Below are 21,160 nucleotides of genomic sequence, written 5' to 3'. Positions count from 1 at the left end.
TTGTTTTGTTTGCAACCAAATTTCGAGCATGTTGGACAATACGAAATTGCCAAGGACGAGTTTTGGTCATAGTTTGGGGGCGCAGCAAAGAAAAATGGACAAACTCACGCCTGGATTGCCGTTTGCAAGATTTTTATTGAAGCTGAAATATCGACTGAGGTCAAAGCAAAGCCACGACGGAAAATGGAAAGACTATTTACGTGTTTAAAAGGAACACAGATTTGAACATCAGGTAAGAATTGCTTTCATGACTTGGAGTGACTTGGAGTGAAGCTGCCAATCACGAATATCTTGAAGTGATTGACATCCCCTCAAAAATGAACGCCACAAAAAGGTCACAAAGCATTGCGTTTGTCGAAATGAAACGCCTCAACTCACTTCGATGTAGTTCCCGAGCACCAAAATGCCCCGAGATGGATCGAAATGAAGCTCTTCAATTCACTTGGTTATCTCTGTTAATTCTGTGCCTTAAGAGGCGCGGCTTCATGAATGACATCACGTCTAAGCAAAAAAAAAAATTGTTTTAAAGTCGGGGCTACTCGTAATCGAGGTGACCACACTGTGCGTTCCTGTTTGAATTCCTCCGGCCGCCAGGGAGGGGGCGCCCCTGGGTCGCCTCACACCCCGATGACCTGGATGCCAGCGGGCGGTGCGAGTCGCGGCTCGCACTCTCGCCCGGCGTAGCACTGACACGTGAAGTTGTCGATCCAGGCGTCCAAGTTTTCGGTGGACGGGATGCCCACGGCCACGTACTTGCCATCAGCTCGCAGGATGCTGAAGCGGGCGGCGTCCAGGTGGAGGTAGACGGACGAGTTGTAGCTCTGTCGGACGCAGCGGCCGCGCCCCTGGCATAAGGCCCGGCTGCACAACATGGCCGCCGCCGTCACGTTGGCGAGGTACGGGTTGAGCGTGGATGTCAGGTAGTCGGACAGCGACTGGCAGGAGGCCTGAAAGACATACAGAGAGAACTGGAAGAGTCACAGAAAGGCACAGAGACGGACTCCCTTGGTCGTTTTCGGTTAACTGAGAACACAGTCTGGCAAGTTTGTGTCATCTGGAGCATTTTCTTCTACAACAAGAAGAAGAACAGCCAACGCCACGCCACGGTTTGCCGATTCCTGGCAGGGCTCTGCGTTTGACTGCTCGTAGCGATGGTTACCTTGTCCTTGTAGTCTCCGCTCCCGCCCCACATGACCACGCCGGCGGCCCCCAGGGCAGCCGACTCGCCCACTGTGCTCACCAGATCCGCCTGGAAAGTCAAGTCACACCGATTCATTTTTGGGATTCGGACAGTGTGGGAAAAGTGAATTGTGAGCGTTAAACTTCACACAATGTCGCAATGCGCAATACCATCCATCCATCCATCCATCCATCCATTTTCTGATCTGCTTCATCCTCAGGAGGGTCTCGGGGCGTGCCGGAGCCTATCCCAGCTGTCTTCGGGCAGTAGGCGGGGGACACCTTGAACCGGTTGCCAGCCAATCGCAGGGCACACAAAGACGGACAACCATCCACGCTCACACTCACACCGAGGGACAATTTGGAGTGTTCATGCATGTTTTGGGAATCCGGGAGGAAACCGGAGTACCCGGAGAAAACCCACACAGGGAGGCCGGAGTCGGGATCCACTGTGAGTTTGACGTGCTAACCACTGTACCACCCGGCCCATGTACGATACAATACAATACCTCTTTATTTCTGCCACGGGTGTGGTTGAAAACCCATCACCCACTTCTGATGATACCCCCGCGAGACAGGAAAAGAGTCTGTAAATTTTGGGGCTTAGGCAGTCGTATCAGACGAGAGGAAGCCAGCTACTGGAAAGGGGGCAGCAGAAAGCGGTGCCATGAAGAGCTAGCTGGCTTTGACGGGCAGAAACTCTGTCACTAGGGCTGCAGATACGACCCCGCAAGCCTGAAAGTCCACCTTTGACCAGAACCGGTACTTTGGGGAAGAAAAAGGCAGCCTTGACAGGCAGTATACAGGGGCTCGAGCAGCAGGACTCACCGTGGTCTCAAAAATCCTGTTCTGCCCTCGATACAGGGGTCTGGAGTAGACGTAGATGGGCGTGGCGTACTGCCGTTTGGACAGCGCAGCCACCCTCAGGGCCTCGCGGACGCGGTAGCGCGCATAGAGCGCCGCCTGGGGGGAGTTCCTCAGGGCGGGGTGCAGGTAGACGGATGGGAAGAGGGCGGTACTGTGCTCCCAGAGCCACGTCAGCTCCCGATTCTGCTCGCGGGCCTTGGCAGAGCACCGGCCCGTGTAACCTGGCCTGTCCCAGTTGTAGTTGTAGCAGTAGGGCAATAAGTAGAACCCCCAACGGCGGCTCGGACGCTCCCTAACTCCGAGCTGAATGGTTCTCTCCATGAAGCTCCGCCCAGCCCTCTGGAACTGATCCACAGCCAGCTGGGAGATCTCGTTCAGGGACAAGAACGGGGAGGCTTGCAAGGCGTTGGCCATGGACAGCTTTTGGTAGATCCGCTTGGACCCCCAGTTCTGGGCCCACAGGGGGCGCCAGGACTCCCAGTCTATGACGGCCAGGCCGGGGGATTCGTCCTCGGCTATGTAGTGGTCAATTTGATGCCTGGCCTTGAGCAGGTGTGCTGTCAGGTTGCCATTTTGAGGGACGCCACCCTCACGCCGCGTCCGGCTGACGGGGTCGATCTTGGGGTAGAGGCCCAGCCGGTCCTCATAGAAGATGGTCAGGAACTGGCCCGGAACCGAGGCCGGCGTGGTCACCGCCTGGAAGAAGTGATGACCGAACGGAGCTTGGTGAAGCAGATAGACAACGCAACGTCTGTAGAAATGAGAACTGAAGGGGAATTGCTAAAAGGGCAAACGTGACTATTGTTGTCGTGGACCAGAAATTCATCAGCACCTGGAAGGCCGCCGTGTCCAGTGGGATGTCCAGATGCCGGCACTGCTCAGTGCGGGCGTTCCACACGGCGACGAAGGGGTGTTTGGGAATCAGGGGCGGCTCGGTGGGCGGCGGCGTGGAAGCCGCTGGGATGATGAGACTCATGATCACGCAAGGCAGAAGGTGCAGGAACATTGCGATGCTCGGGACTAAGAGGAGAAGACAACATTTTTACTCGGCCGCAAATCATCTCAAATCACTTAGCAAGTGAATCGTGGAACTCCAGTCGGCGAGATATCCGAGTCTGCGGTTGTCTCCTGTCTGCTAAGACGAGTAAGTGAACCCATACGACCCAATCGTCCGAGTCCACGGTGGTTCTGTGAGTCTCGAGTCGGTGAGACGGTACAACTGAACTATTTGAGTCTGCGGGTGCTTCCGGTAAGTCTGCTCGCTCAAGTCTACAAGCCTATCTCAGCAGACTGGTTCTTTCGGTTCCCTGACTAGACAGTAGACAGACAGTCACCACACACGCAGCAGACTCAGGTAGCCGATCGTCTCAGTCCACTCACTGGCCTGGCGCATTCAACAGTAACCGACCAGAGATCCTGACGAGTGGAGCCCCTTGGATTCACAAGTCCTTCTTCGGTATAAATATTTGCATTCGTCTGAGTCTGGAACGGACCCGGTGCTAGTAGAAATGCCGAAGGGCTTCTGATGCCATCTTCTGTCAGTATAAAAGGAAATTATTTGTTAAAATGGTGGAAAAGGACATTCGTACCTGCCTCTCTTCCCCGCGTCAGTCAAGTGCAAAGTTCCTATCTGCTACTTCTCCTGAGAAATGACACGCACGTAAGCCAACTGTGCAACCATTTCTTTATCAGTGATCATGCATCTGGTGTTGGTCTATCGCATCTTCCTCTTTTCTCCAATCGCACCCCCCCCCCAACCACCCGCCCAAAAAAAAAAAAAAATCCCCAGGCTGGCTTCTCTTATGATTCACGTTCCGTGAGAGGACACTTAACAATCATGGTATAATAGGTAACATGGTTTATTTGCAGTGCATTTACATTCATGTTGGATTCTACAATCATGACGTACGCGTAAAAACCAAAACAGTACTTGTTGCGGTTGATTAGTCGCCACGTGAGATGAAAATCTGTTTCAGACAAAAACAGCCAAGGTCTACATGTTGGAAAACGCTTTTGCGACGTGCTGCTAGCATGCGAGGAACACAAGCTAGCATCGATTCAGCTGGCTCAGGGGTGGGGGGGGGGGGGGGTCTTCCAAGCGTGTCCCTTCCCGAAGCTCAGCGCTTGGGTGACTACTCATCGGTATAACCGGTCGCTGCGCTCCCTTGCGAGAAGCTCCAAAGAAGCTCAAGACAGCACAGTGTGACGCTATCTGCTACCACCAACAAGGAGCTTACATTTCTTAGTTCTCAAGTTCAAGTTGAAGCCAGAATCTGTCGATACCAAGAAGATCACACGAAGACGATTGATATCGAGACAAACGAACAGGAAAAACACCGCGACCGTCACTCTGTTCTTTCATCGCAATTGTCGTCATCCAGCGGAATTCGTTGCTGTCGTGTTTTCATCGGTCGTCTAGCTACGGAGCAATGGCAATCAATGTTTGAATCTCGATACTCTGACAAAATAGAACGATACCGTGCAGATACTGCTTCTGTGGCAACGACAAAAATAATAAGGCGACTTTCCACCCCTACGGAGGCATACGATTTGTTGCCCGTCTAATTCAGGAGGGTTCGTCGGCCTTGGCGGAGGTATCCTGGCGCGTTCACATACACCGGTTGAACTTTTGAAGACGAGGAAGTGAAGAACCGCAGAAAAGCGCCAAGTCATGACTTGAGCTGAGCTGTGTGCCGTGGCCGACGTCCTCTTCAGTGTTTGTCGTAGCTACATTGCGGCTAGGAAATTGGCCACGTTGGCTAGTTCAAATCCTCTCAATGAAAAGAAAAAAACAACACACGAGTTAGTCAAGAGATTTTGATAATAGACACGATTTTTGGGTTATGCTAATAAAACCGAGTGACAGGGGCCAAAAGTTTCGACTCCCACGTGAGCATCGGTACATCATGTCAAGTATAAGAGCTTTTGTAAAAATGATGAGCGTTATTTTAGACTGAACAAGCTAGTCATACAAGAGCGCTCGTTTTGTGGTGTTGCTCTTTTGGCAACACAATCATTAGCTTAGAAGGGCTAACTAGTAGCATCACCGGCACCTACTAGTGCTAGAAGCTAACATTTTTGACCGTACACACGCGTTAGCTTCATGCTGGGTAATAGAAGCAAAGCAATCTCAAGTAAGTTTTCGGATGTACAAAAACCTGACAGACTGTCACTGGTTGGTGCTTTGTTAGCGCTGCGAGCTGTGTTAGCAGTAGCAGGCCAGTGGGCTCAGCTCGTTGTTTGTTTGTTTTTTTTCCATTGACCCGTCGCCGCTTCAAAAATCACCACTCTCAAATTCCATTGCGGAACATAACTGAAACGACTGACTGAAAACTAAGTGTTCCGGATGTATTAGGGTAAACGTTTTTCTTTTGGGACTTGCGTCCTAGATGGAGCAATCACAAGCGGTCATTCACGCTCACCTGTGATTAGCAGCCCTTCCAGTTTACAAAGAGCAAATTTAGCAACTGAACTTTGGTTTCGAGAGCAAGGTTGCGTTCCAGTCATTACATTCTTATGAGCTGCATTGTGATCCGCGGACGCGAGCATGGTAGCGTCAGTGTTAGCATGCTAACAAGCATCCGAACGTCTCGAGTGTTTCCCAGAAGGTCAACAGGAGCGCCGAAAGCGTCACGAGAGCGGCGTGGACGAGGGCGGGCGGCGCCCGGCTGCGTCCCTCTTCCGCCTGCCCACCCTGCTCGTCCTCCCACTCGCTCCTCCGCCGCGCCTCGTCGCCGCCGCCGTCGTCGTCGTCTTCATCGTCGACGTCGACCTCCTCCGGCACCTCGTTGGCGCTATCGCAGCGCTCCCCCAGGTGACCTTCGTAGCAATGACAACGGAAGCGCTCCGCAAGCACGTTCAGGGCCTGGGGCGAGTGGTGCCCGCTGACGACGAAGCCTCTGTCGTCGGCCGCGGGGCGGACGCTGTAGGTGGCGGCGTCGAGGTGGAGGTAGTGGCGCGCGCTCGGGTTGCGGCGGACGCAGCGTCCGTTGTTCTGGCACAGGAAGTCGCTGCAGAACTCGGCGGCCCGCGTCACGTTGGTGATGTACTGGCCCAGCCGGCGGCTCAGGAACCAGCGCACCTTGCTGCAGTTGTGCTGCGGGGAAAACACGAGCGGGAGCAACATCCATCAGGCCCGATTCAAAGCAAAGGCAATTTGCGCTTTCCACAAATGGCGACGCTGACATCGGGCTGGCAAACCGACCATTGTTTGTATATAAGTGCCCTGCCATTGCCTGGTGACCAGCGTAAACCAAACCGATGGACAGACTCAACAATGTCCCCATTTGGGATTAAATGTCATAAATTTTTGTGTTTTCTGTTACAAGCGCTTTTGCCACCAGGCATTGTCTGGCGACGCTCGATGGAAACATATGAAATGTCAGACTGGAATTCCCCTGAACTATTGTTTTTTTGGGGGGGTCTGAGGGGGGGGGGTGCAAAAGAAAGGAAAAAAAGATGAGAGACAAAAGTATTGTTGTTGGCGTGAGGCTGCTGTCTGGTTTCCAAAACAGTTGCAGGAGACAGACGCTGCAGGAAGACACGACATCTAAATCAAGACAGCCTTTTAAAACATCATCAAAAATACTTCTCAACCCTTGGGAGCCACCTTGCAATGGAAAAAAAAAGTCACGTCAAGCCCACTAGATGGCAGCGTATCCCCGAAAACAGAATACGCTCAGGGACACCCCTTTGCGTACGTTTTCACGCATTCAAAATAAACTGCCCTTCCACCCCCAAATAGATATTTTTTGAGTAGTATATAATTTCTATTCTCACATCAGAGCTGTGTGGTCGATTGAAATCTCAACCGCAAAATACGAGTACATAACGGCGACTAAAGCTATGGACTGAGGATTTTTTAGCAAGGGTTAAAATGACAAGTGTAAACTTACATTATTAATTAGCATTTCATGTTTGAGCATCATATTATTTCACGTTAAGCATACCTAAATTATATTCTGTTGTTTAATAATTGGTTAGACATTTTTTTTTATGTTGATAGCTTCTGATTGGCTGTTAAAGTAAAGGAAGCAGGAAGTGATTTTAGTTATGAGGAGAGTTGTGTTCTCGTTCATCCGTTCGGAGGTGGGGACGTTTTTTTTTCCTTTCTCCTTTTTAATAAACTGCATTAAATGATTCCATCTCTCCATCTGTCATCCGTAAAGAAGAGCCATCCACTGAAAAACAACGAAACCCTCAACTTACACAAGATATCATTTTGATGTACAGTACACGTGAGTACAAGTGAGTGTCAGGTAGGTTCACAATCTTTCTTCTTCTTCTTATCATTATTGTTGTTGTTTGAACTCGAGTTTAGCCAAGAGGTCTCCAATTGCTTAACCATGATGTTTCGTAGCCTATCGGGGACAAATAACGTCAAAGTTGTTTCATATTGCAGTCTCATAAGTTCAATGCCTTTCGTATTTACATGTTATGGCATGGATATATTTATAAAGACATTTTCTTTCAATTAGGAGGTATTGAATTTGTTGTTTACTCTGTGTTAACTGTTTTGTTAAGCGCTTTGTTACAGCTGCCGCTGTTGTGAAAGCGCTATATAAATCGGCATGTATTGTATTGTATTGTCAAAGTAATTGACATCGGATCATCTCTAACGGCACAGTAATGTGACGGGGTATACTGGTTGAAAATCACTGGATTATTCGGGAATAAAATTTGACTCGGAGGCACTACTAGACTGCGTCAATTGGATGAAATGTTTTTGGGGGCGCAATGCATCTTGGGTACGAGTGGAGTCGCGGTCCTCACCCGCGACATGGTCAGGTTGAGGTCGCCCCAGATGACGAAGCCGGCGGCTCCCAAAGCGGCGCTCTCGCCGATGGTGTGGACGAGATCCTTCTGCGCGGAGGACACGGCAAAGTCACGATTCGTGAGTCACTTCGGATTGAACCAGCTAGCATTGATTTGATCTCGAAGGGGAATCAAAGATATCTGAACCGGAATCAAAGATATCCGAACCGACGTAATTGTTTGATGGAATGCAGGCTGAGCACAGAGCCATGTAGCAACTTAGCACGTTGCTACCGCTGCTCCAGTCCAATGGGCTGGAATGCGGCATTTTAGGGACCCAAACACAGCGTTTTTTTCCCTTTTATACTCGACTGGGGAAAACGAGTAAATACGCCACTTTGTTGTCCGTCGTAACTTCCACATTTGAATAACAAAATCGCTTCTTAGGTCAACCACTTGACTTTGTGCCGTATTGAAAAGATTACAAAAAGGGGGTACACTCACGTTACAATAATACTTTTAAATGAACGTTCAGCATTTGGCCACTTAGCATGTGGGCGAGCGCCCCAAATTAATTGAATATCCCTCTTGATTTGTTTCGGACACAAAAAGGTGGAAATCAACCGATGAGAACTGGACGGAACCGCGCCGCCTCACGGAAAGGAAACTTTTCCATGCAAACTTGCCGACTCGGCGTTAGCGTGTGAGCAAACCTCTTACTGGCGCATCGCTCAATGAAATGAGACTTTTCATCGCCTGCTTAGCTTGTGGCTATTTAGCACGTAGCAAATTAGCATGACATTCCGAGCCAACAAGTCACGCGGTCTGAAATGTACTGTGTCGAGCGCCCCCCCCCCCCCCCCCCCCGTCCCACGTCGGCCGTTACCGTGGTGAGGAAGGTGAGCGGCCCGTCGCGGTATCCCAGCCTCAGGTAGACGTACGTGGGGAGGTCGTAGTCGTTGGAGGTGAGCGAGGCCACGCGCAGCGCCTCCCGCACGCGGTGGCGGGCGAAGCGCAGGTTGGCCGCGCTGTTGCTGTGCGACTTGAGGATGGTGATGGACGGGTAGAGCGCCGTGCTGCTGTTCCACAGCCAGCGCAGCTCGTCGTTGCGCAGGCTCTCCATCAGCGGGCACAGGCCGGTGTAGCCGCTCTCGTGGAGGTTGTAATTGTGGCAGTCGGGGTAGAGGTAGAAGCCCCACAGGCCGTTGGGGCGCAGGCGCGTGCCCAGCTGGAGCGTGCGCTGCATGAAGGCCCGGGCGCTCTTCTCAAAGCGGCGCCGCGCCAGCTCCTCCACCTCAAAAAATATATAAAATTTATACGGCACCTCTCACTGACGGGAGTCCACAAGTGCTTCTTGAGTGTTTTGGGTCCAGGTGGACTATGTTGTACCGATCCGATCTCGCGATCGGAAATCGGGCCCGATCAAACGAAACTTTTTTTTTTTTTCTTTTCATTTTTGCGCTGGGGTTCGACTGTATTATGGGAGTTCAACTTCATTCTTCGAGTATAATGCCTTTCAGTCCGCAAAATAGAAAAATCCTTCTCGGAAAAAAAAAAATAGGACCGCAAACTAACGATGGTTTGAATAATTTATTCAAATATTGGTTAAAAAAAAAATCATTTATGATTCAAAGAATCCGCCGAAGAAAAACAAACCCGTTTTAATTTGTGTCCCTCGCTCGTCAAAGCGCACGTTATATTCAATCTAATGCTAATCTAATCGGCGAGTGCTTTGCGCCGTCAGAAAATCGACAAAAATGTTCATTTTTCCAAAAGTCAAAGCAGTTGTTTGCGAATGCGTTCATTGGATCGATCGGTCCCGCTCGGACAATTTGAAGTGAAACCACGCTCGTAAACGATCCATCCGTGAATCACGGATTAGTTGCCGCCCCCTTAGTGTTCCGGTAACGTTGGGCCCTTCGATCAACTGCGACTCGAACGAAGCCGGAGCGGCGCAGGCCTACGTTTGGAAACGCGCGCCGCCGTCGCGCCTCGGTCGTCGGCGAGGCGCCGTCCTCACCTGCGCCGCCGTCACGTTCAGGTACGCCTCGGCGGTCAGCTCCCGCGACTTTCGCCGGTAGACGTCCTTCTTGTGCCAGTTGCGGCTCCACTGCGGCCGCCAGAACTCCCAGTCGATGACGGCCAGGCCGCGGAAGTCTTCGGCGGGGATGAAATGCGCGATGTCCCGGTAGGCCTTGAACAGGTGCGCGTCCAGGCTGCCGTTCTGCGGGACGCCGCCGTGCAGCGCCTCGCCCCGCGCCGTGTAGCGCGGGTAGTAGCCCAGCCGGTTGGCGTAGAAGATGGTGACGTTCTGGCCCGTCCAGTTGGCGCGGGGGCTGCCGTGGATTTGGAACAGGGGCTCCGGGTTGACGCTGACGTTGTACTTGATTTGGCACACGTCCAGCGGCGCGTTCCAGGCGGCCACGAAGGGCCTGCGGCCCACCAGGGGCAGCCGGGCCGGCTTCTGGGCCAGGGCCGAGTGCAGGAGCAGGAGCAGCCGCGAGAAGGTCAGGGCGAGCGGGACCGCCGGCCGCGTGGAGGAGAGAGCGCCCGCCGGCCCCGCCGGCATGCTGGCGCTCAGTTGCGGGGGCCGCCGATCGTCCTGAGGGCGACGGGAGAAAAAGTCAACCGCGGGCGGCACCGCCGAGCAACTTTTCACCTCGACGGACCGACGCTGACCGTCGGCCGACCGTCCATCGGCGCGTCCCGACCGCGTTGAAAGTTGGCCGCGCTGCTTTTGTAAACTCGCTTCCGCCCGTTCATCTCGACGGGTCGTCAACTTCGATTCTTGGATCCCAACGGATACGTTCGAGGCAACGGATTTCGATCGGCTCGGACGTCATCCCGAAAACGGCTTTCGGGGCATTTTAATCACACAGTGAAAATGTCCCGCGGGCAGAGTCACTCCCGAATGACGTTCAAACGCAAACGTTTTACGAGGCCTCTCGGCAGCAGTCGCCGTCACGCATAGCACGAAGGATTGTCGCTGCCGTTAGCTTGACGACTTATCCTGACTGTAAACAAACGCTGTGAGGTCCTCGAATTTGTGGAGGGGCGGACTCGGCCTCGCGCGAGATGCCGCACGTGAGCGTTCCCAAAGTTGCGTTTGCAAGTTCTTACGAGGACGGGCGGCGTCGCTTTCAGAACAATTGAACACCCGACGACGACGACAACAGCAGGAAGTAGCCGGCCTTCAAATCTCATGTTTGCATTTCGCCTTGTTGTAATAGCGGCAAAAGGGGAAAAAGAATCCTGCCGCTGGGAGCGCAACCCCCCCCCCCCCCCCCCACCCCAAACAACCGCCGGGCCGGCCTGGAAGTGATTAGCGAGCGTTTGTCGACGCCTGCGGTTCTTGCGGCTTCTTGTCTTTCGACAGAGACGCCGTCTGATTGTCTCCGCTGGAAACTGTTGCGTATTTCAGCCGCGCTTTGCCAGTGGCTTTCTCAGAGGGGGGGGGGATAATCGGCTGTCTGACTCCAAACCAATCATCGGCACAAAGTCATGCACGCGATTCCGGGGAATGTGAACAAAAGACGGATGAGTGAGGGCGCGTTTTGGAACGTCACGACGGGGCGCTCGACTTCTGCAAAATTCGCGAGAGAGAGAGATCGGAGATCCCCGACACTCGGCGGCACATGGAAGCGTCGCGCTCGCTCCACAAAATGCGAGTCGTTCGGAAAGCGACAGTGTGGCGCAACTCTTCTTGTGCCGAAACCTGATAGAATCGTAAAAATATGTCTCTTTTCCTTCAAGGATTATCGTACAACGAAGAACAAAATCCAACAAGTTTTCCGTTGATTGAATTTGGAATTTTCTTGATTCGTCCATGAAAACTTCACGAGCGGTTTTCTCTCGTTCACGTTGTTTTGTACTTGGAAGCGCTGCAGATGCCGAACATATTCGCGTCAAAGTCACTGCTCTGCTTGCTCTCCACACAAATTTTTTTTATTTTTAAAAAAGCTCATTTTCTCTGCTTTTTGGTTAGAAACTGATTTTTTTTTTTTTTGGTGAACCCTGCCCGATGCTCTGCCACTGATTTTTACAGAACAGAAATAGCTACAAACAAACTTTGCGTTGGAAATCTTTTTGTTGTCTCCTCCGCTCACGATGTCACCAAACGGTATTCTGCGGGTCTTGGCATCAAAGAACCTCAAAACCGCCACTGGCAATATGGGAAGGAGGGGGGGGGGGGGGCGACTCTGCACCGAAAGTGAGTTCAAATCATTCGATTTTGCATGCCGACGAACGACAAGCCGATGATGGAAGAAGCGTCAGCTGCCGCGCCACTCAAGTTTGCCTCAAAAATCGCTCAATGTGACTTTCGTCTCCATGCGTCACCCAGCCCTGAACTTCGCCTCGCCTTTCAAAAAAAATCCAAAGTGCCACTTTGGACATTTCCAAACACAAAAATGTGTGAGGCAACATTCCTGGCGCGAACGTTCCCATCCCTCGCAGTTGCGCCGTGACAGAACTCAACCACGCGGTCAACAAAACGCTCCGCAAAGACACAGACACGCAACGCCCCCCCCCCCCCCCCCCTCCAGGAAATTGTGGCTCACCTGTAGACGAGGGGGCCGGTCTCTCGCTTCGTCATCTCGGGCCCCAAACGCATTCCACTCTTGCGACGTGCGCTCCTGCCTGCCCCTGGGTGGGCGACCGAACCGCCGTGCCGGCCTTTTATACCGCCTGCAGGGAAGGAGGAGGAGGAGAGCCTCGGCGTCGGGATTACACCGAGGGAGGGGGGTGAGAGGGATACTCCTACACGGTGGCAAAAAAAAAAAAAAAAGAAAAGAAGAAGAGAGAGGACAGCTCTCAGTCATCTGTAGCCAAACGGGAACGGAAACTGTTTGGCGCGTGCGTTTGCAGTTCATACTCCCCCCCCATCAGGAGGCAGCGTGTCGGCCGACCTCCGCAAAACTGCTTATTGGAAAACACGACGAATGTGTCGGGCATGCTTGCGCGCTCGATTGCATGCCGCCGTGGGTGGTACGGTCAACGAGGAATTCTCGGCCAGGTTGTTTCTTTGCTGCGCTGAGAAGAAAAAAAAAAGAAGAAAGATTTCGTTGGCGTGGACTGCCAGAATCAAACGTTCTCTTCTGGAGACGATTCCAAAAATGTGGCTTTCGGTTGGGCTCCAGATGAGACCGAGTTCTGCCTCTGCACTCGCGTTCATTGGGTCGAGTTGCTGTTTGGATTGGAAATGCACGAATGAGCTGCTACCTCTAAAGTGGGGAAAAATGCAGGATTATTATCTTTTTTTTGGGGGGGGGCATAAAAATTAAATAGCAGCGCAACAGATACCAGCCCAACAAGCATCTGCCCGCTATGATCAGGCTGCAAAATAATTTTTTTTCTCCCGCAAAAGTCACATTTTACAAAGGAACTCCCCCCACCCCCACCCCTGGGAATAGAATTATATATATTTTTTGTTGTTGTTATTTTGGGTGACACCAAACAACCCCCCCCCACCTGAGAATAGAATTACTTATTTGGGGGGGGGGGGGTGACACCAAACAAACTTTCCGCCCCCGACAACCCCTGTGAATAGAATTACTTTTTTGGGGGGGGGGGTGACACCAAACAGACTTTCCGCCCCGACCCCCACCCCCACACACAAGGGAATAGAAATATTATTATTATTATTATTATTTTATTATTTTTTTTAGGGTAACACCAAACAAACTTTCCGCCCCCCCCGCCCCTGGGAATAGAATTATTATTATTATTATTATTTTGGGTGACACCAAACAAACATTCCGCCCCCGACAACCCCTGGGAATAGAATTACTTGTTTTTTTTGTACACCGGCTTTACGTCAGTGCAAATATTTGATTTGTCGTTGCAATTATTTCATATTTTTTCCCCCAAATGGGCGTCGGCTTCCCCCGACCTTGTCAGTTTGAGGTTTGGAAATGTCTCCTGAGGACTTTTCGACGTGGGAAAACACGGCAAGTCTGGCCTGTCGTCGTTTTATTGTGAGCGCTTTTTGCTGACGAGCAGGAAACGTGTTTTTCCTTTTATGTGGAGCGGACAGACAAGATGTATGCGCGGACCGCATTGTGGACATCTATTCATTTGGAAGGGGTAGGGGGGGGCGGGCAATTACGCAAGGCCGCTGCCCACCGGGCCTCTCCGCGTCGGCCGACGACCCCGCGCCGCGTCTCCTGGCCTCGCCGCGGCCAAATTCTTGTGGTCCAGCAGCCAAGACAAAAATCTCGGGGTGAAGCCGACCCCCCCCAGGGAACGTCTGGCATGACGAGGCCTTTACGTCCGCCCCCCTCCGAGCCTGAAGCGTTTCCTCCCGGCGTAGCTACACGGTGTCATCTTGAGATACGAGTGGAATTTGTTCCGTGAGCGGCCTCGTAGCACAAAGTTTGACTTTCGACAAACTGTTGAGCCTCAAAACTGCTTGCGGCTTCTGTGCAGTGACGAGAAAATGTTAATTAGGGCGCCGGAGGCAAGTCTGAGGTCGGTCGAATTGCAGGCGTTGCCTTGTGTCTATCGACGCTCACTTTGAAATGTGGATTAAAGAAGTTGAGTTTGTCAGCCGCCGGCGTCGTCTTGTTGGGGTTTGTCCCCCCTTTGGATGTCAGCCGAGGCCTCGGGCTTTGTCGCCTCACGCTGACGTTTGCTGTCAGACGTTTCCTTTGACAGAAGCTTTGGTGTTCGCCTTGGTTGCTCTGAGTCACAAACTGCCCCAGTGTCGTGTGGTGTCCCACAGGGCTCAATTCCGGGGCCTCCGCTGTTCTCACTGGATCCGCTCCCTTTGGGTTCCATCGTAAGGAAACCTGGCGTTTCCTTCCGCTGCTATGCGGATGACTGTCAGATCGATGTCCCGCTGAGGAAAAAAAAAAAAAAAAAAAGAGCCTTTCGCATTGAGGCCGCTTTTATCCTGTCTCGAGGAAATCAAGACCTGGGTGGCTCTAAATTTCTTGAATTTCAATGAAAAGAAGGCAGAAGTGATGGCGTTTGGTCCCAGTGGCCCTTGCGCATCCCATCCTGTGGACTTGGGGCCCCTCTGCCTCCTTCTCTCAAGCCAACGCTCTCCCAACTTAGGTCCTCAACTGGCCAGTGATTTGAAATTGGTGCCGTTGTTCAAGGCAGCTGGCTCAAGTGGAGCCTCTCCTTTCTCCAGTGAGCACTTTGAGACGGTCATTGGTGCCTCCGTCACATCTCGGCTGGATGACTTTAACATTGTTGTCAGCCAATCCTCCACGAAGTGTCCACCCAGTTGGTCCAGAACGCTGCCGCTCGTCGCTAGATTGGTACTCGTGAGACCTACTCTGACATCCCTTTCCTGGCGGAGGGAATCGCTTGGCTCCTCCTCTATTCCTTCACTCGACCGGCCCACTTATTTCTTCTTTTTTTATTCCCCCAAAATGCTAGTGTGTTTCCGAAAATGACATCACCGTAGATGTATTTTTTTTTTTCAATTTCTTTTATTAACGGTACTGCGTGTCCACGTTTCACATTGTCACCAAACATACAGTATTTGTGTGGCTGCTACCCCAGAATTATTATTATTACGGTATATACTGTATATATTTTTTTTCTTTGCAAATTTGGATCACATCAGCTTTTTGACGTTTTCTTTCTGACGTGACCTCCTAAAAGGTTGCGAAGGAAGGATTTTACTTTAGGAAAAAAGAAAAATCCGCCTATTGCTGAACCGAACCCTTCATCCATCAATGTTATGAAATGTTTTACTGCTTTACGTATTATATTTTTATTCACGCCAAAATACAATGTGCTCAAGAAAAAACGAAAAAATGAAACTAAAATCCTCTAGAAAAGTTTACAAACGACTCTGATTAAAAAAAAAAGGTTAAAATGTGTTGACCAGTGTAACCTTGAGCCACATGCTGCTTCACCACATTTAAGACTGGCACTACTATGTGAGTCATTTCCATTAGAACAGGGAGTCCAAACTATGGCTCAGGGGCCATTTGTTGCCCACCATCCATTTTCCAGTGGCCCGCGACATGACAGAAATCAAAACTAAAAATCCAAAAATGACGTTTGTCACTGGCCGCCAGGTTAGCTCCGAAAAGGTTGCGAGAAGGCAAACTAGGAGCCGTTACTTCTACAATTTTCTTTTTTTGGCCCTTGGACACTTGAACAGGAAGTGAGCTCAGTGCACGTCGGCATTTTTAGACAAAGAGACACTTGAGGAGAAGACAGACGCCCGAAAGCGCGACGATGCACAGGCAGGAGAAGTGAAGCGACAGGAGGACCCGGACGTCGGCCAGCAGAGTGCCGGCCGGCGGCGGCGGCGCCACCTGGGGCACCTCGCAGTGGATGCCGCTCCAGCCCCGGTAGCACTGGCAGGTGAACTTGTGCTTCATGTCCAAGACGTCTTGGCGGCTGAGGTGGCCGCTGACGCGGAAGCGGGGCCCCGGCCCCGCCCCCGCCGCCGCCCGGCGCACGCTGAAGCGTCGCGGGTTGAGGTGCAGGTAGGCGCCCGAGTCCAGGCTCTTGCGCACGCAGCGTCCGTTCTTCTTGCACAGGGCTTTGCTGCACAGCCTGGCGGCCGACGTCACGTTGACCACGTAGTGGCCCAGAGGGCCGTCGATGTACTTCTTCACCGTCAGACAGTTGCGCTGCACGACAACCGGCACAACCTTCTGTTACGATGAAGAATTCATGAAAATCACGCGGTCGCCGCGTTTGGGATGGTTCCATTATTCCCCACCTGCTCGTCACTTTCCAAGAGTTTTTTTTTTTTTCCTCCTGGACGATTTAGTGACATATACACAGGTAGCAAATCTTAACGTTCACCGAAAATTTCAATAAATAGTTCCCTGATATTAACTCAGTGGAAGTTGATCTTTTGTTTTGTTTTAAATGCTGAGATTCGTCAGAATAACAAATGTCAGCGGCGATCATCGTCACGGCCGAGAGCACAACAGCAACTTTTCATTACAGATGGCTTGATTTGTCCTTCAAGGTGTTTTTAACAAAATCATGTACGGGGATTTGCTCTTAGTCGAGCGCATCAGGTTTTTCAGATATTTTCATTTTTTGTCTCCCTAAATGAGTTTGGCGCTGCTTTAAAAAAAAAAAAGAGTCTTTGCTTTTTGTTTGGCACATCGGGTTTTTGAGATCTTCCAATCTTTAGGTTTTTTTTAAGTGTGACCCACTTTTTACTCTGCTTTGTCATTTATAGCTGACGTTTCAGAAAAAAAATATTCCACCTTGCCCAATCCAGCCCTTCATTCATCAATATTAAATGTTGCGATATCACACATAATTACGTTGATGAAAGCCGAATATTGTCGCGAAGAAAGGTTTGGAATCGGCGCAAAAAAAAAAAGCTAAACAAAACCCCGAACGAAAACCTCATGATGATCCCAAAGTTGACCCGCATCTCGAATTCAAAAATTTCCGAGCCGCGTGTGCGCTCTCTCCCTAATTCTTGGATTGGCTGCCATCCTCCGCCTCCTCCTCACGCGGTCATCGGCGTCCTTACCTGCGATCTGGCGTACTCGGACGATCCCCAGAGGACAACGCCGGACGCTCCGAGGGCAGCGCTCTCACCGATGGTCCGCACCAGGTCGCTCTGAGCAAAGCACAGAAAAGTAGAGGCAAAAAAAAAAAAAAAAAAACCCCGGCGGTGAGCGTTGACGCCCCGAGCCCGTCCAAAGTCCTCACTTGCGTCAGAACCTCGAAGGTGTAGGCGTAGAAAGGTCTGGAGTAGACAAAAACCGGCAAGGTGACGTCCGGCCGCGCGATGGAGGCGATCCTCATGGCCTCCTTGACCCGGAAGTGGACGAACTTGAGGGCGTTGGCCGAGGACTTGAGCTCGTAGTCCAGGTAGACGGACGGGTAGAGGGCCGTGCTCTCCTTCCACAACCACATCAGGTGGTCGTTGCGCACGTGCTCCACGTTGGGACACTCGCCGGTGTAGCGCCGCGGGCGTTCCTTGTAGCCGTAGTTGTAGCAGTCGGGGAACAAGTAGAAGCCCCACAAGCCGTCCGGCCGGCGGCCCCGCGCCAAGGCCAAAGTCAGATTCATGAAGTCGCGACCGGCTTTCTCGAAGCTCTCCTTGGCCTCCTTCTCCACTTTGCTCTCGGGCCAGCCGGGGTGCAGCCGGCGGATCCGCTCCTTGGACTTGTTGCGGTAGATGTCCTTGCCGCCCCAGTTGCGCACCCACTGGGGCCTCCAGTCCTCCCAGTCGATGACGCCCAAGCCTCGGAAGTCCTTGTGAGGGATGACTTTGTCGATGTCGCCGCGGGCCTTGCCCAGGTGCTTGGGGAGGCTCTGGTTTTGCGGGAGGCCGCCGTTGACGGGGAGGCCCGAGTCGGAGTAGTACGGATAGTAGCCCAGGTGGCCGTGGTAGAAGATGGTCACGTTGGGTCCGCTCAGGGTTTCGTTGAGGTTGGCCACGATGTCGAAGACGCTCAGGTCCAAGTCCACCCGGAAGCGCAGGCGGCACGGCTCGGTGGGGGCGTTCCACACCACCGCGAAGGGCCGCTGGGGGATGAGGGGCGCCCGGGCCGGCTTGCGCCCGTCTGCCCGAGCCCCGACGCAGCTCGCCCACAAGGCCAGCGCCAGGACCCGGAGCCCCGTCGACGCCATGCGGCCCCGATCCCCGCTCCGCCGCAATGAGTGCTCGCACCGCCACGCGGACCCGACAGACTCATTAGGAGCTTCGTTGAGCGCACATAATCAAAGCATGACCCAGAATGCGCTCCGCTTACGCAACAACACGAACGAAGGCCGGCCCTCGTGGCGATGAGAAAGAAAATGACAAATGGACCGTACCTCGGAGGGCCCCCCCCCCCCCGTTTCCAATCCAAAAGTCCCTTTGGAAAAGAAAAATGGAGGAAAACTAGTCGACAATCATTGCTCATTTTTCAAGGCCTGCGCAGAAGGTTGAGTTCTGTCGCTAAGGAATCTATCGAGAGAAGGTTTGAACCCTCTTCTTTCATCAGGGGGAAGAAAAAAACCCGACGGTGATCCCTCAAAGCGTGGCTTATCATCACAAACCTTTTGCCGAGGTCACCGTGTTCTTGCCGACCAGAACCGGCCTTGCGCCCCGGCCCCCCTCGTCTCTCCAAGGACAGTTTGCGAGTACCTCTCAGACTTACACCGGAGCCGTCGCACACCCGCGACCCTCGCCAGGATAAAGCGGTTCGGGTAGCGGATGGACTGAGCCTCGCAGACCCCGACAAGTTTGGAAAGTAATTCCTCTGCCGGTGCCCAGAGTCAGAACCAAACACAGTAAGGCTGCGTTTCAATTGCGTGCGCACCCGGAAGTCGGCTTTTTGCGAGACTGTAGCCATGCCGTTTGAAGATTGGACAACCCGAAAACCAGGGTGCTCACTCTGACTCCCCCCCTCATGTTATTTTGCTCCGGCGGGATCTCGCGTTCGAAGGGAAGAGCGAGGCAAGAACTTCTTGGCAGAACACGCAGGAACGGGTCCCGACTCAGTCATACCAGTCGGGGTTCATGATGCGAATCTTCAAACGAGAGCGTCACGTGTGTATAAAAGCTTGCGTGAGAGCGTGCCGCCATCGCCGCACTGCCACCCCCCCCCCCCCCCCAAAAAGTCATGTACTGCAAAATAGAATGTCAGAATGTCTATTTTTCAGGCTACTTCTTCTCACCTCTCACTTTCTTCGGTTTTCCAAAAACATCTTGGCAAAATGCCTTCACAAACACACCAACAAAACGCAACAACAACAACAAAGTTCGCACAATGAACTGATTTTTTTTTTTTTTTGCTCACAAGTCAAAGCAAAAAAAAAAAAAATGTGGTTAGCGCTTGTAAGTCAAGGCCCCACCACACGAAAGCTGCCATGAATCACAGCGTTCCGTCATGTGGAGCAAAACCTCAGGAGCGGGACACGGTTTTGTTCTGGAGCTCCCCGACCCGAGTGCGGCGAGGTCTGCCGACCGCCCGCAGAAACCCAAGTTGAACGCATGCTCGGCCAGACCGCGAAAGAAAGCAATGATGCCACCGAGAGTTCACACGGAGCTCCGTTTTGGAGCAAGGAGTGAGGGCTGGAAGGGGGGGGGGCCTCTGGCGCTGACGACATCAAGATGAGGCCCGAGCGGGTGGAATTTTTCAGCCCACCCGTAACTGCAGACGGCGTCAAGATTTCGGAGAGGATTTTGGCGGAGCCGGCCCAAAAATCTCCTCCGGGACGTTTGGCTCCCGCCCCGACGGGCTTCCGCGCAACATAGCAACAAATGAGGCTGAAACAAACCTCAAAGCCTTCACGCCAGCAGGTGGCGTCGGTCCAACGGACTGGAAATGGCGCGCGTTGCAGCTTGGCGGCCACCGCTCAAGATGATGTTCTTGTTCAAAAGCCGCTTCGTTTGAAGTCCGACTGGAAACTCGGCCTCGGTACCATTTCCTAGGGGTCATGATGCAACCGTTTTATTGATTTAGTCACGTTTACTCCGCAGGATGAATTCATGGGGGGCAATTTAAAAAATATACAGTATATATCATTTTTTAAATTGAATAATTTTATTTAAAAAATATATTTTTTCATTTATATATATTTTTGTAATATATATATATATATATATATTTTTTTTATTGACCAAAGACGAGCGAGCGGCGAGCGCGCCGAATGTATTTCCCGGCACTGAGCCGCCAATCTGGAACACATCAAAATGCTCTTTGTGCCGTTTTGATATTTTCCATCATGTCGCGTGAGCACATGGTGGAAAATATCAAAACGGGCACTAAACGTCGACAAAAGATGACAGGACAAGACGGGATGAGAGAGAGAGGGGGGTGGAATTCAAACCAAAAAGTGAACAAAAACAAAATGAAAAAGATGAGTGCGGATTGTGTAACGAGCTCCTCGCACACATTTTGGCCGGGATGATGTGGATTATTGATGGTGTGGTTTTCGGCTGGCGGCTATCCGACTGCACTTTCCAGATGTCATTTTTCTTTTTTCTTTTTCTTTTTAATGCTTTTTATTAACAGTGCTGCTTCAACAGAACAAGCTTTTGGTTTGTTTTTTTTTACATTTGGCTGCTCAAAAGCGCTTTGAAAATGTGCTGACTCACACTTTCCTTTGGCGCATGGATGCGGGACGCCAGCCGGGGGGGGGGGGGGGGGGGCGCAACTGATGCTTTGTGTTCCGAGGCAAAATTTGGAGTCGTGAGAGAGCTTCAAATGAGAGTCCCTGTAAAAGCGGTCGTTTAGTTGCTGCGATGCCATTGCGTGTGGGGGGGGGGGGGGGGGGGGGAGCCGCGCTGGCAAGGAGCTGCTGTAGGTCACGGCTCACGCCCGGGCGCTCTCGTGCAGACTAATCGGCCAACCAGCAGACGCTCTCGCTCGGGGGTCACGCCCCTTAAAGGCAAGCCAGAAAAGACAGGCGACTGTGAAAAACT

General features: G+C 52.0%; 3 protein-coding genes across 3 annotated transcripts; all 3 read right to left on the bottom strand.

Annotated features, from left to right (window-relative positions):
• Window positions 1-115: 115 nt before the first annotated feature.
• Window positions 116-3,694, bottom strand: spam1 (sperm adhesion molecule 1). Its single transcript, XM_086109156.1, has 5 exons — window positions 3,636-3,694; window positions 2,879-3,066; window positions 2,008-2,742; window positions 1,160-1,249; window positions 116-947 (listed from the first exon to the last, which is right to left on the bottom strand). Exons 2-5 carry the CDS (start codon window positions 3,050-3,052, stop codon window positions 618-620), a joined length of 1,329 nt encoding a protein of 442 aa, XP_085965282.1. The 5' UTR covers window positions 3,053-3,066; window positions 3,636-3,694; the 3' UTR covers window positions 116-617.
• A 1,155-nt stretch (window positions 3,695-4,849) lies between these two features.
• hyal4 (hyaluronidase 4) lies at window positions 4,850-13,041 on the bottom strand. Its single transcript, XM_086110120.1, has 5 exons — window positions 12,360-13,041; window positions 9,821-10,402; window positions 8,687-9,094; window positions 7,819-7,908; window positions 4,850-6,142 (listed from the first exon to the last, which is right to left on the bottom strand). Exons 1-5 carry the CDS (start codon window positions 12,669-12,671, stop codon window positions 5,609-5,611), a joined length of 1,926 nt encoding a protein of 641 aa, XP_085966246.1. The 5' UTR covers window positions 12,672-13,041; the 3' UTR covers window positions 4,850-5,608.
• Window positions 13,042-15,044: 2,003 nt separating this feature from the next.
• Window positions 15,045-18,561, bottom strand: hyal6 (hyaluronoglucosaminidase 6). The gene is made up of 3 exons (XM_086110126.1): window positions 17,452-18,561; window positions 17,270-17,359; window positions 15,045-16,400 (listed from the first exon to the last, which is right to left on the bottom strand). Exons 1-3 carry the CDS (start codon window positions 18,376-18,378, stop codon window positions 15,951-15,953), a joined length of 1,467 nt encoding a protein of 488 aa, XP_085966252.1. The 5' UTR covers window positions 18,379-18,561; the 3' UTR covers window positions 15,045-15,950.
• Between the last annotated feature and the right edge of the window lie 2,599 nt (window positions 18,562-21,160).

Source organism: Hippocampus guttulatus, chromosome 4 (genome assembly GCF_054856545.1).
Source record: "Hippocampus guttulatus isolate MCC_2025c chromosome 4, RoL_Hgut_1.0, whole genome shotgun sequence".
Classification (NCBI taxonomy): domain Eukaryota; kingdom Metazoa; phylum Chordata; class Actinopteri; order Syngnathiformes; family Syngnathidae; genus Hippocampus; species Hippocampus guttulatus.
This window is presented reverse-complemented; position numbering and strand designations above follow the sequence as displayed.